The sequence below is a fragment of the Lissotriton vulgaris genome, chromosome 5 (assembly GCF_964263255.1).
Source record: "Lissotriton vulgaris chromosome 5, aLisVul1.2, whole genome shotgun sequence".
Taxonomy (NCBI): domain Eukaryota; kingdom Metazoa; phylum Chordata; class Amphibia; order Caudata; family Salamandridae; genus Lissotriton; species Lissotriton vulgaris.
This window is the reverse complement of record NC_141693.1, coordinates 1,498,955,483-1,498,970,447: the sequence shown is the minus strand read 5'-3', so window position 1 is coordinate 1,498,970,447 and position 14,965 is coordinate 1,498,955,483. Positions and strand designations below refer to the sequence as shown.

Sequence of the window (14,965 nt, the reverse complement as noted above, 5' to 3'; positions counted from 1 at the left end):
CATTTGGGGTTCCACAGCGTATTCTGCTTCGGTGCTGTCCGATGCGGATCTTCACTTTCTGGGTAGTTTGTCCTATGTTGACCTTTTGGCAGGGGCATAGAATCAAGTATACAACATTCGATGTATTACAGTTTGAGAAGGAATTGTTATGCACGGTAATGTTACTGAAAGTGAAACTTTTTCCTTGTATTGTGGAATCACAGTTATTACAACCTCCGCATTTGGCATGCCCTACAATGGGGGACAGACCCCAAAGAGTATCAAGAGTGGAAGCAAGTGGTGGACTGGGTAATGCCGCTCTGACTAGATGGTCTCTTAGATTTTTGTTCTTCCTAAATGCAAAGACTGGTTTGTCAATAGTTAGAATGCCAGAGTTAGGGATAGACCAGTGTTTGAGTATGGTTTTCCTAAGTTGTTGCGAAATGATTGAAAAAGTTGAAACACAGGCAATGCGTTTGGAATCAGTCTTGGGTTTGGGGGTGAGCAAAGTTTCCCGGGGACAATACCATGCACGTTTTGACGCATTTTTAACTATTTTCTTGGGATAGCTCCTTTCTTTTTGAACTTAGGGTGGCTGCCTCACTAAAGTAGTCTTCTTTGCATGAACAGTTCCGCCTAATCCTCAAGAATTAGGAGTACGGAAGAGAGTTGAGCAGGGCTCTCGGATGGTTGCTATTATATGCTAAGAGGGTGTTCTTTTCAGTGGGCTTGCGATAAAGTCGAGTGAGGAGGGAACCTTCATTATGAAAAATAGTGAGGTCCAAAAAGGCAATCGACTCTTTGTTGGTGGTGATAGTAAATGTGAGGCCCATGGAGTTGTTATTCAACCAGTGTAAGAACTGGCGTAGGCAATCGACATCCTGTCTCCAGATGATAAAAATATCGTCGATATACCTACGCCAGAACTGTATTCCTGGACGCCCAATCGTTTCAGCGTGCGGTTCTATTCTTGAACCTTTAGGCTCTTATGTTGACTTTTTCATTAGAGAATTTGCCCAGAGTACCCAGTGTTACATAAGAGACTCCATGCATATGATCAACATGATCAAGCATCACCCTTTTGACCCCACATCAGAGACTCTAGTGACCATGGACGTAGAGTTCCTGTATACTAATATTCCGCAGACAGCAGCATTACTAGTTATCCAGAAGACTCTAGACCCACGCCCCCGTCCTCACCCTGTCCCAAGCACGTTTATACTCCAGCTTCTTGAGAGATGCCTCACCAGAAATTTCTTCATGTTCAATACCACCTTTTACGAACAGATCAAGGGCACTTCAATGGGCGCAATTTTTGCCCCGAACCTGGCCGTGCTCTTTATGGACCATATTGGGACCATCCAATCCATTATCCATCCAATCCATTCTTCACAGGGATACAGTTCTGGCGTAGGTATATCGAAGATATTTTTATCATCTGGAGACAGGACGTCGATTGCCTACGCCAGTTCTTACACTGGTTGAATAACAACTCCATGGGCCTCACATTTACTATCACCACCAACAAAGAGTCGATTGCCTTTTTGGACCTCACTATTTTTCATAATGAAGGTTCCCTCCTCACTCGACTTTATCGCAAGCCCACTGAAAAGAACACCCTCTTAGCATATAATAGCAACCATCCGAGAGCCCTGCGCGGCTCTCTTCCGTACTCCCAATTCTTGAGGATTAGGCGGAACTGTTCATGCAAAGAAGACTACTTTAGTGAGGCAGCCACCCTAAGTTCAAAACTTAAAGAAACGGGCTATCCCAAGAAAATAGTTAAAAATGCATCCAAACGTGCATGGTTTTGTCCCCGGGAAACTTTGCTCACCCCCAAACCCAAGACTGATTCCAAACGCATTGCCTGTGTTTCAACTTTTTCAATCATTTCGCACCAATTTAGGAAAACCATACTCAAACACTGGTCTATCCTTAACTCTGGCATTCTAACTATTGACAAACCAGTCTTTGCATTTAAGAAGAACAAAAAACTAAGAGACCATCTAGTCAGAGCGGCATTACCCAGTCCACCACTTGCTTCCACTCTTGATACTCTTTGGGGTCTGTCCCCCATTGTAGGGCATGCCAAATGCGGAGGTTGTAATAACTGTGATTCCACAATAGAAGGAAAAAGTTTCACTTTCAGTAACATTACCGTGCATAACAATTCCTTCTCAAACTGTAATACATCGAATGTTGTATACTTGATTCTATGCCCCTGCCAAAAGGTCAACATAGGACAAACTACCCAGAAAGTGAAGATCCGCATCGGACAGCACCGAAGCAGAATACGCTGTGGAACCCCAAATGCGCCCTTGGTAGACCACTTCGCAGCTTCTAAACACTCAGAAAATGTCATTAAGTGGACTGTACTAAAGGTTGTGAAACTCCCTCCAAGAGGAGGTGACATTTGCCAGCTCCTGAACAAGGAAGAACTGAAGTCCATTATTCAATTCAATTCCATACATGATGGTCTAAACAGAGCTGAAGATTGGACTGGACTACTTTAACTTCCTCATAACTCTTGAACTGGCTCGTATTGTAGTGAAAGCACTCACTCCAAAACCCTATGCCAGAGAAAACGCGGGACTGATGTATCATTATTGGTAGTTGTGTTCAACCTCCTAATTCAACTCTGCAAATATGTTTCCAAGTGCATCTTTAAAAGTCAATTTCTCAATTTTATTGCTTGAATGTCTCGTTTAATGAATATGCAGAAATAGTGAGCACCTAACCGTTCACTTCACTTTTCACTCGGAACTTCACCACTCCAAAATTGCGGCCGTTCCTCATCCCTAGCTCACCCAATAGTTCTTTCACACTTTCTACCACCCTAGTGGGCTCCACTTACAGTCCGGAATCCTGAAGCCGGCAGAAACTTACCATTCGGCACTCCGGACGGGACCCCATTGCTGCCCGACAGCGTTCCTATCACGGTAAGCACCCCAGCCTACCACCACCCCCCGCCCCACACCTCGCTTGTCACCCGACTCTTGGAACCTAGCCAGCATATTTTTTGGCTTTTCTCTTCCAGGAACGCTCCCCCCATCGTGGTTGATTCGCAACGCCAGGTGCCTCACGAACGCCATCAACTCGTTCAAGGTAACCCTAAGCACACCACCACCCCACACCCCGCTTGTCACCCGACCTTTAGAAACTGAGCCAGTATAATTTTGGTGTTTCCCTTTCAGGAACGCTCTCCCCATCGTGTTGGAGTTGCAATTCCAGGTGCCTAAGGAACGTCATTAACTCACTCAAGGTAACCCTAAGCCCAGCTCGGCGCCCTATTCGCAACAGACCCACAGCCCAATTACGCTATTAATTTATACTTCCAAATTTTTTTTTCTCATTATAGATTGCTAATAGCCTCACCTGAACCACGTTTTACCCCGAAGCGGAGTGTGGTTGTGCTTACATATTCGCTAAGCCTTTCAGGTATACTAAATTTTGTCAGCTGAGATGCCCATCAGCTGTAACAATCGTATCTCACACTAACTGATAGTTACTCTTCTAGATGACCTGCCGTCTAGCCGCCTGGTTCCTCGCGCCGTGTATGCACCTCAATTAAGTGCAACGGTCAGTTCACCTCCATAACCTTTTTTTAAACAGGTTTCCCACACCAATCGGCTGCACTGCAATCACTATGCACCATGGTCCTAAACAGGTTGAGCGCCTACTCACAATTGTGCTGCACCAATACGGCCTCTAGTTTCACGAGTCACCGCACCGCATGAATCCAATCCAGTAGTGCTAATTCTTTTTCCGGCACTGTCCTCTTTCACAAGCATGCTTCTCCTGCTTCCCCGCCTCACTCACGCCATTAAGGCAACTTTCGTTGCACGTGAGCCGCCCACACACAAAAAATGAGCACACCGCCAACCGTGCCCTTTTGTGTCAGTCAGCACCACGTCCACTGCACTTATTAAAAAGCAGTACAGTAGAGTCTTGTAATATGACATGTTGTAAATATGTACATTTCTCTTTGAGATAACTTGTCTCCCCCCTTTCCCCCCCCCCTTTTATCCTCCCATGTGTAAATTATAGGCTTGTTTTAAACACACTCAGGCAAAATGTTTACTGTAGTCCTGAAGATGATCCCAATTTAATTACTGGAGATAGAGATCGAAACGCTACATCGACAGTTCGTGCAGTTCTGCTTCCCTTTTCAATTTTGTAATATGTGTTGCAGTTACTGTGGGCTTTGAGCTTATGAAAATCTCATTGTACTATAAGCCACCGCCTTTTCTCCACCTTGTTTGCCTGCTACTCTATCCTCCTCCTCCCCAATGTATTGTCTTCCTTCTTCCTATGACTCGGTACATGCTTGTGCCCAGTTAATTGTGGCTTGTCCCACTTTCTAAAAATCGTATATACTCACTAAAATATTCAAAATAAAAATCTCCTTGTCTGGCTGGACGTTGGAGAGAAAATACACAGTCTTTATTATAAGTCTTTGTCTGCTATCATATGTTATAATTGTCAAAAGCTTAGGACCTTTGTTAGCTCTTAAAACCTAGTACATAATAGGGCAGGGGGATTGAAACTACCTCCTAGTCCATAGTATATAACAGGGCATGGTAGTTTGGAGACCAGCAGTCCTTTTCTGCACTTACATGTGTGCACTGCTGAGCCTGAGGTCAGTTTAAATGTATCTCTGTGCTGCAGGGCTGCTTTCAAAAAGTAAATTGTGCCCAAACTCGACTTTTGTGTTTGGGGCAATTACAAATGGTTAGCCTATGATGTTAGGGCATATTAGATACCCCCAGGGTGGCCCGAGTTGTTCCAGGGGTGCTGGGGCAGGTATATACAAGGTGGACTCTCACACAATGAGTTTTATATGCCCTGGGGAAAGTTAAATTGCACATTTCACTCCCCACATTGTGATAAAGTGCTGCCCAAATCAACTATGATGGTAGGAGCACTGCGGAGGGAGGATCTGCAATATTTCTACATATTCAGAACTCCTAAAGTCTCCCCTAGGTATACCAGGGGTGGGTGTCCTGTGAATATAGGCAGAGTACTTATAAAATATGTTTGTATAAGTCTTGGTGCTGAAAAAATGTCCCAAGTCATTTTTCTCATTGCAAACCCCCGCTACATAGGTTAACATGGGAGAAGGCTAGAAGTACTATTCAAAGACTTCCCAGAATGTTATTAATAAATCCAACAATATGATATTGTAGAATTTCTCCTAAAATGTACATACAAGAGGGCATAAGACTTTCTTGATTATAAGTCCAGATTCAGCCTTCCAGCGGTCTGTCCTGATTGGTCGGAGTTAAGGGGATTAGCCAGGCTTCTTTGAAAAGGTGATAAATAGCCCCTGTGGTTTGACAGCTCTGCTGGTAGGGCAGTGTCTGGTTGCACAGGAATGCCAGAGCAGGGGGAGGAGTGGTAAACAACAGACTTCAAGGGAAGGGGAGGATCCCAGTGTCATTTACAACATTATCCTGTTGACCCCCAGCCAGATACTAGGGTTAAGGAAGGAATGAGCAGATGCAAGATGGAGAGACCATGGAGATTAGCCATCCAAGGGGTGTATTTAGCCAGCTCTTCTCTCCCTGCTGGAAAATGAGCCATTATGACTTTGGAAGGATTGGTTCACTCTGGGACAAAATAATCCCACACTCTGCAGGAAGTTGTCAAACCTTTGGGTGGTACCATGCAGCCCATTTGACAGGAGTGACCTACTGCTTGACCCAGAGAAGTTAGAATAAGTATCTGAGGAGGACAGAGCCCCTCAGATCAGCTGCTTGAAACCTAAGAAAGCAAGACAGCCATGCTGGAAGTTTTATGTGCATTTCCAAAGGCCTGCACTCTGAAAACTGCAACTTCTGCACTATCTGAAACTACAGCCTGCAGATTACTTTGCTGTAAAAGAACTAAAGAGTGGACTCCCTGCAAACTACAGGTTAACAGAGCTCACCTGGAACATCACCACCAAGGTTCCTTAACCTGAAGAAGTACCAGGGGATGTGTAAGGGTTTTGTAAAATGGATTGTGGGAACTGAAATCCTCAACTTTCAAGGACCATCCTCAAGTTTCCAGACCCTTGGAGTGAGTTTGAGACACTTTGGAACCATTTGGGGAACTTCAGAAAAAAGTTCCAGAAGTTTGGAAAACTTTGGAGTAGTTTCGGAAAAAAAGCTCCATAAGGGGACCGACTGAACCTGGTAAGCCAAGCCGCCTGACTACAAATGCGAGCCGGCCTGCTGTCCAGGTTTGTCCCACTGAAAAGCTCTGTAGGACCTACTTCCAGAGTTTGACCGGGAGTAGAAGAAATCTGAGGCCGGTGGACCCTCACCGAATCCAGCCAGGTGAAGAGCATCAAAGGACCCTGCGAGAAAAAGCTCTGTAAAGGTTTCTAGGACTAAAGGAAAAAAAAAAGGTGACTGGGAGGAACCGCGAACACTAAGCCACCTGCCTTTAACCAGGTGTCGGCTTGAATCTTTGGTTTGTCCCGTTGGAATGCTCCGGAAGTCGGACTTCCATACATTTGAACGGAAGTTCGTCGGAAGACAATCGGGAGAACCCTCGCTGAATCCGGACTGGCTGAGAGCTTCTAGAGACCCCGGGAAGAAAAGCCCCAGAAAAGTTTCTAAGTCATAAGGTAAAAACTTTGACCGAGACACACTGCGAGGGGTAGCCACTCAGGGCTCCATCACAGTTGGCCTGAAACTTTGACTTTGACCCTGGCTATCACGACCAGATGGCCCATAAGGCGCTATAGGTTTCTATGTGCTATATAGTGCTAAATCTTTAAAACTTCATATCTCCGGTTCCCTACATTGGATTTCTGTCAATTTGGTGTAATTTTAAAGATAGAAACATTTCCTATTTCAAAAATTGGTGTTGGATTTTAATTATGAGTTGTGTCTTAATTATTTACTGAATTGGTGTTTTTAAAGGCTTTACATACCTGTCTTTGAAGTTAAGCCTGCCTGCTCGCAGCCAAGCTACCAAGGGTTGAGCATAGGAGTAATTTTCTAAGACCTATTCTGAGCCCTATACTGTGGTAGTGGCCTTATTGCCAGAGGCAGATCTACGTTTGCCCCTACTAATAATCAATTTTCTAACAATATGACCCTGTCATCTTGGTACCGTATCTTATAGGCATGGCTCTGTCATCCTCTCTCACTTTCACAGAAAACTGAAACTTTGGTTACTGTGCTGCATTGTGTGAGTTTTTAGTAAATCTTCTCCTTTGCCTCATTTTTCTTCAGACATCCAGCCACTGTTTCACTCCCCATTGCCCCTTACGCATTAGGCTAAAACCACCTGAACCTGATACACTGGAAAACATCTCCACTCACCTGGTCATTGAGTCAGACTGCAGCAAAAGGGACACTCTTTGTAGGACTCTCAAAAACTAATTCAAAGCAACAAAGCCTGCCTGATCAAATCTATAATATTAATCTTTTGATGGGGTTTAGTTAACACTTTCATTTCAAATGCCATGTGCTCAACTGGAAACTCACCCTGGCCGACTCTGTCAAATCACTAGGCATCACGCTTGACCCGAAACTGGACATGACCACACACATCAAAAACTCAGCTAAGAGGGCTTTCATTAACCTAAAGCTACTGAACAAAATAAAACCTTTCATTCCGCCCAGTTATCTCAAACAGGCCACCCAAGCATTGGTGTTGTCAAGACTGGACTATGGGAACACTGTCCTCTCAGGAATAGCAAAATCACATCTAGCTCCCCTCAAAACAACTCTTAATGGGGCAGCCAGAATGGTCACCGGAATAAAGAATTTCAATCATATTTCTCCTGGACTCAGAGAACTTAAGTGGCTCCCAGTCAAAATGCAGGTTAGCTTCAGAACAGCCTGCCTCACACACAAAGCCCTGCACACCAGCAAACCCGAATATTTGGCGGCCAAACTCAGAAAGCCAGTCAGGCCAGGAACCTCAGAAGCTCAAACTCCCTCCTAATCATCCCGCTGAAAACTCGAAAACAAAAAACTGCAACACTATCCTTCGCCTGGAGTGCGCCTAAAATCTGGATCTCTATTCCCCCCTTATCAGAACTATTCCCTCCTTTGTAAAATTCAAAAGCCAACTCAAAACCCTGTTCTTAGACCACTCTCTAGGGAACCGATAGGAGCAGTTGGAGCGAGAAAGCAGACGCAGCACACTACTTCGACCCCTTGTCCCCAAAACTTCAAAACAGATCTCCCCACCACTGACCTGCACTGCTAATTGTTTTGTTGTAATTATCTGCATTTTACCTGTTGTAAAGCACTCCGATACCCTCAGGTCAGGCCAGCGCTATTTAAAACTTCTTAAATACATAAATAAATCTACCTACAAAAAGTCTGTCAGGTGCCACCACTTTACGCATGTAAAGTTCAGATGAGCTAGAACCTATTGTAATGTTTTCAAGTCCCACTTCTGTTGACCAACCACCTGCCTCAATAAATATCACAAGTCCAGCTCTTTGATAAAGAATGTGATAGTTATGGGGGGAAACATCCGTTACAACGCGGATGTTTCAACGCGGTGCTGTTACGACGCGTCCGTAACAACGCAAGTCGTTACCACGACTTGCGCTGGATGGCGCTAGAAGATTAAAAATAGTAAATTTACTATTCCAACACCTTCCCTAGTGTCCACGGGGACTGGTGTTAGAATAGTAAATTATACTATTCGATATCCGCGCCCCCAACGCAAGTCGTGGTAACGACTTGCATTGTAAGGGACGCGTTGTAACAGCACGGGTTGTGACGGTACGCGTTGTACCGTCACCCATCCAGTTATGGGAGGTTCTCCAGTCTTTTCTAGTGCTCGGAACTCCCCGAAGAGTTGTGCCTTCCTCTCCAAAACACTAATCAGTTGGCAACATTAACTGGCATCACTTTCCATCCCGCTCGTCAAAAGATCACCAAGATGATCAGCACATCCTCTGCCCTTGTTCCTTCTCTCACCCCTCAAAAATGTAATCATAGCCTCAAATACAGTAGATTCCAGAGAGCAGGCTGTGGGAAACGCCTTGCCCATTCACTTGTCCCTAAAACTGTATACCCAAAATTTGAGTAAAGCTGCAGGAGTCAGAAAGCCATTTTAATATCAGTTGTAGCCACTTCTGCACTTGTTCCACATGCTCATACCAACCCCACTTGCATGTCAATGTTCGAATATGTTACTGAGCATTCCACTGGTCAATAAAATCATTGGCTGGGGTGCCTTTGGGACAAAAAGACAATGTATTAATCTAAATTCCCATTTTGATTTTGTTGGTTCCACGCCTAACAGAGAAATACGTCCTTGGCAAGGGATGAATTTAAGGGGGCCTGTCATTCTGTTCTCTCTCATCTACTTCATCTGTTTCTATTGTACCATGTCCATTTTGTCCTTAACCAAGTGAAGGTTCTCTCCACCCAATAAGCAATCCTGGGTCTTCGTTTGGAATCCAGAATCCATGTTCAAATTCTTCCCTAAGTGGTACAAAAGTGGGTGGTGATGGACGGAGCATCTGAACCAATCAAACACTCACACCCAGTCAACAGATCTGGGTTTAATCCATCACCGTTCTTTAGCCCACTCTGCCACCCCAGTTCAGACATGGCCATATGCAAATCAGTCTGACCCTGTGCCTCATGGGAACAGTCCAGCCCGAACTGCAGCGCCATGGCGGTGATAGATTAAACCCAGATCTGTTGACTGGGTGTGAGTGTTTCATTAGTTCAGATGCTCCGTCCATCACCACCCACTTTTGTACCACTTTGTTCGCCATAAGTTGGCAGGGTATGCTCAGACGTAAGTCCCTTGCTCACTTTGCCACTGGATTCAAGCAAGCCTGGCTGAAGACGGCTGTAATGCCAGAAACCGGTCCTAGGAAGCATGTTTCCGGTCCAGGGAAGGCATGGCTTGGCAATTCGGGCTGGACTGTTCCCATGAGGCACAGGGTCAGACGGATTTGCATAATGCCATGTCTGAACTGGGGTGGCAGAGTGGGCTAAAGAATGGTGATGGGTTAAACCCAGATCTGTTGACTGGGTGTGAGTGTTTAATTGGTTCAGATGCTCCGTTCATCACCACCACCTTTTGTACCACCAAATTCTTCCCTAAACCATCTTCCCAGCTTGTCTAACTGGGTATTTTTTACAGCCACTGCTCCACTGACTTCAGTCTAGTTACAGTACTTGCCACCACTCCTTGGTCACTCCCTCAGGCTCGCCACTACGCCCTTCTAAACTCTGCACAATGAAGGGTTTTTCTCCAGACTGTCCCTTTTCTCCTGTATGCCAAGCTTCCCCTCTCTTTGGTTGTCTGCATTGCTGATGACAGCCTATTTCTGGGTCCAGTCTCTGTTAGATATGTTCCTTTGTCCTGCGTCCTTCTTCATTGTATTTTCCTGGAACTTGTCCCACTATTTCAACCAGGCCCTCTGAAAGTCTTTAAAGCCAAAACGTCTCCTCGGTGTTCCTCTCTCCATTCTGCCTCTCTCCCAGCTTTCCATTTCCATAGCTCATAGCCTCTGCTTTCCTTATTTTTCAGCTACGTCATCTGTAATCTTCGTGCCAAATACCTGCCTGGACCCATCTTGGGCTGCAGTTCAACCTCTCCTCCATCCCCTGTCCCAAAATCCTTTGCTATAGTTGTCATCGCACCCTCTAACTTGTGGCCTCTCGGGCACCGCTACACTTCTCACCCCTGCCTTGGGCCTGCCGGTCTGCCTGTCTGTGAGCTGCCACCACCTGTACCCTTCGAACTCTCCCCACGCAAGCACCTTCACAGACTCCAAAGTGACGTCATCACTAGTCACATCTCCAGCCTGCTGCTTCACTGTCCTTGTCATTGGTGCAGCCCTCTGATCCCCTGCCTGGCTGCCAAACCCCTCTGGTATTGTGACGGCCTGTGCCGAGCCCTCTCACCCGTTAACCCGTCCTCTCATGAAGCCTTGCACTCACCCTAGTCTTTGGTGTATGCCATGAACTTTCAGAGGTGGGGAGTAACCTTTCCACCCTCTCTCCTTCTGCTCCATATCACGGGGGACGGGGGGAGTTGTTGGGGTCTGGGCGCCCTGCTCCTACGCACCGCATTTCATGAGGGAAAATAGAGCCACTTTCGCCCTGTGGTGCGGCTGCCCTTCTATTCTCTGCTAGCAGCCTCCCTCCTCCCAAACCTCCCATCTATGCATTTCTTTGATCGAACATTTTGTGGCCTAACAGGGCCCCTAATTCTTCCAGTGTCCTTGACGGTTCACCTCCTCTGAGGCCACACTTCATGGCCCGATTCTCGTCATGGTAGGACCAGGGGTTAGCGGCACATGGGCCTTTCCTGTGGTAACCTAACCTGAGCCAATTTGTCCTCCAAATGTCCATGAGAATACCCACCCCACAAAAGTGACGCAACTCCAGCAATGCGTCCTTTCACATGTGGCAAGCCCCATGTGAAAGGGCTTGCGTCAGTCTTATGCCAGCTGTGAGGCAGGCACAAGATTTTGACGCAACGGCGTCCTAGAAGTGACGCAGTGAAATCACATAGATTTCACTGCGTCACTTCTATGAGGCTTTTTGCGGGGGAACGCCCCCCCTGCATACATTAGACGCAGGTATAATGTAGCGCAGGGGTTTACAAAGTGACGCATCTGCTTAGATGCGTCACTTTGTAAATAGTGTGCGACAGGAGGCATGTTTACGCCGCCGATGCGTCACAAAAAGTGACGCATCAGCAGTGCAAAACTGACGCAAGGCCTCATAAATGAGGCACCAGTTGCCGACGTGCCAGCCATACGACAGCTGTGTCACGTGCCAAGGTGTTGCTGTCAACACTTCCTCAAACCCCCTGGGACAGAGGGCAGATCCCTCTCCACAGCCCGGAGCCTGCATTGTGAATGAGCCTGTACTCGGACATGGCCATTAATTCCTCCAGCGCCCTTTTCTGCCCCATAGAACATCAATTAAAACACTCATACATTCCCTAATGACACTCACCTGTCCACGCGCATCCGGTCCCCATGTTAAGGGTGGTCTGCAGTCAAGGCGCTTTGCCCCGCGGTATGATGCTTCACTCTTAAGTGCTCCTGCGTCACCTTGTTGTGCCTTCAATCTGGGCCTTCTTCCTCTTTGAGGGCTTCCAAGGCCACACCCAGCAGTGTCACATCCTTTGGCTGCAACCATTACTCACCACAAACCGAGATAACACAGCTGCTGCGTCAATACACACTTCGAAAGTTCGATTTAGAGAAGTGCCGCCTCTGGATCATGCAACAACATCTGGTCATTTGAGGACTTACAGGCTGCTCTCCAGTACTCCCTGCGGACTGTGGTGCATGCGTAATGTACGGGATACTGGTCCCACTTCTAGCAAGACACTCACTGGTGTGCCTGCCACAGGCATCTCAGCTGACAACCACCATCGGCTCCATTTCAAGTAATATTGTTAAACCACCTGCTGCAGGCGTCCCTTAATGACATCCGGAGCTAGGCTCATTTTCCAAGAAGACAGCTCTCCGGATTAAAGCGTCTTCTGGAAAGATCCCTAATGTCACTGGCAGTTCACAGTTTCCGTAAGATAGCTCGAGTGCCTATGCAAGTGTTGCAGAGATATTTGTTATCTTTGGTCACAGATTTGAATATTAACGAGATAGCTTGCTGGGTTAATGCAATCACCACATACATAAGTGTAGGTGACCTGCAGGTCCCAAGTTAGTCTTGGAAAGACAGCTTTGTTATCAATACTTTTTATACAGAGAACTGTAACATGCAAGTTATTCCAGATGTGGTGCCCAACATCTAATTCTTCCAACATTGATAATTGGTGCCAAGAGATGGACTATAGTGACGTCTGTGATGAAGACAGCTAGCCTAGAGTGGTAACCTGGGGGTTTCTGGTCCTGGCAGCACTTCTTTCACTGGAACGGCGTTCTGTGCAAGCGTTCAGGTGTGGGAACGCTGGGCCCAATCTTACCAGGAGAAATCTTCAACCATCTAATGCGCACCCCTCCCGCCAGGATATAGCTCCCCTTCCATCTGTCACACTGCACCTCTGCTGCGCCACTACCCCCACCCGCGCCCACATGCGCCAAGTAGGTGTTAAGTAGAAACATTAATCTCCCCGGAAAAGGGAATACGAAGTTATTCCCCAAGGGTTAGCTCCTTTCTCATAGTGGCTGTTAGACTTAGGAAATCCATGGCCAATAGGAGTAGTTTATTTGCGTGTGGCTCATCTTTATATGCTTGTAATTTTATTAATATCATTGTTTTACCTGGCGCTCGGATCACATGTATTTTTGGTTTTAGGCCTACCTTTGGTAGACTTGCCTTTTTAGTCTGCAAGCGCATTTTATGGTTCTGTGTGCCTTTTCTATTTATTTGTATGTACTTGTGTTTTCTATGCGTGTCTTTTATGGCCATATATGACAGAATTAAGATTTCTTGAATTGAATTGAATATTTCCCATTCTGTGGGGATTAACTAGTAATAAACTCCTCCAGGACTCGATGTAAAGTGAGTAGGAAAGACAACTCTAATACAGAGAGAGAATGCGACTGACCTGACTCAGGCTCTGTTAGTAATGAGAACTCTAGGCGGAGGAGCAAGATGTTTCCTGTGTGATACTCTGCCTCACCGTCACCTGCGCCATGGGGGGCTTGGGGGGGCAGCCGACCGTAGGGAGGTTCCCCCCCCCCCCCCCCCCCCCGGGCTGTTTGGGAGGGGAGGGGGGGAGTGTTGGGCTTTCTGCCTCAACGTGGTATTTTTGGTTTGGCCTGTTTCTCAGTATAGTCCAATTGTAGCCCAAGCTCAAATTGCTTGGGCTCCTCCCCCCGGCCACCATTTTAGGTTCGGTGACCTGGTGGCCGGGGGTTTTTGAGCTGTAGGAATTTTTTCCAGTAACTTTAGGAATTTTTTCTGCTATGGTTTTCCATCGATGTTGGGTTATGTCTTCCGAAGACTATAGAGTGCTGGAAGCTATCAGGCTTCTCAGCGAGTTGGGCGATTCAACCTGGTGCTGGGCGATGTGGCTGGGCCGTCGAGGCCTTCACGGCAGGCTTCGGCTGGCGTAGCGGCAGTGGTTGCTGCCTGTCTTTCCCCAAAACGCCCGAGAGTTGAGGCGGTAAGTGAAAGGCGCCCGCGTTTCAGGAAGGCGGCCCCGGGGACAAAATCACATCAGGTTGAAGTGCGGGAGCCGGGCCTTGTGGCTGGGCATCCCGCGGAGCAGGGCGGGTCGTCTGTGGGCGGTAGAGTGTTTACTGAGGAACCGTCAGAGCTGCTTCTTGCTCCGGCGGTTCAGGTAAGGGCAGTGTCTGTCCCCACGCAGCGGGGGAAGCGCGTGGGAGGTGGGGGGCGAAGAGGCGCTCTACCTCTGGGCCGCCCGAGTGACTGTCAGGCCAGTGTCAGGAGAAGTGGAGGCTGTGGAGCGGGGGTTTCTTTCGCCTGCGCACGGGCAGGAGGAGACAATGGTTGTGGGAGAGGAGGTGCAGGAGGATATTATCGCCCCAACCTCGGTCATGGCTGGAGAAGGTGATTTCGTGTTGCAGGAGGTGAAGGGGGCTGGTTTTTCTACGCCGGCTAGGCCCCCTTGAGTAACAGAGGTGGGCAGGTTGGGTTCTGGATTTATACAGGCACAGGCAGTTGGGCGGTCTGCGAGAAGGGGGGGCGGTTCCTTTTAGCCCCCTTCTTTTCTCTCCTGCGTGTTCAGGTACAGGGGATGTCTTCTAGGTGCATAGTGGTTCAGTGGGGAAGAGGGAATGGGTTCAGGAGGGTGGGTGGGGGTTACCCCTGCTGGGGGTAGGGGACAGGTGTTGGAGCTCTCCCCCCCCCTTCACATTCCTGGGTCCCAGGGGAGGATATCACAGCGGGTTTTTCCAGCTCCCAGAGGTTGATGCCAGCATTAGGGGGGTCAGGTCACAAGGGGGGGTTGCCCGTTCCTGGGGGGGCTAGATATCTTTCCTTCTTGGTTAGAGGGGGTGCGTGAAGCTGGGTTGGTGGAGGTGGGTAGGTTACTGCCCTCAGAAGAGCATGGGAGGCAC

The 14,965-nt window shown here is 47.5% G+C and overlaps 1 protein-coding gene across 1 annotated transcript in view; it reads right to left on the bottom strand.

Moving 5' to 3' along the window:
• Positions 1-12,064, bottom strand: part of LOC147712845 (chitotriosidase-1-like) — a 165,326-nt gene extending 153,262 nt beyond the window's left edge. The window contains exon 1 of the mRNA XM_086923515.1: positions 11,928-12,064. Within this exon, the coding sequence (XP_086779641.1) occupies positions 11,928-11,952 (25 nt within the window). The 5' untranslated portion in view covers positions 11,953-12,064. The remainder of the gene's footprint in view (positions 1-11,927) is intronic.
• Positions 12,065-14,965: the final 2,901 nt, after the last annotated feature.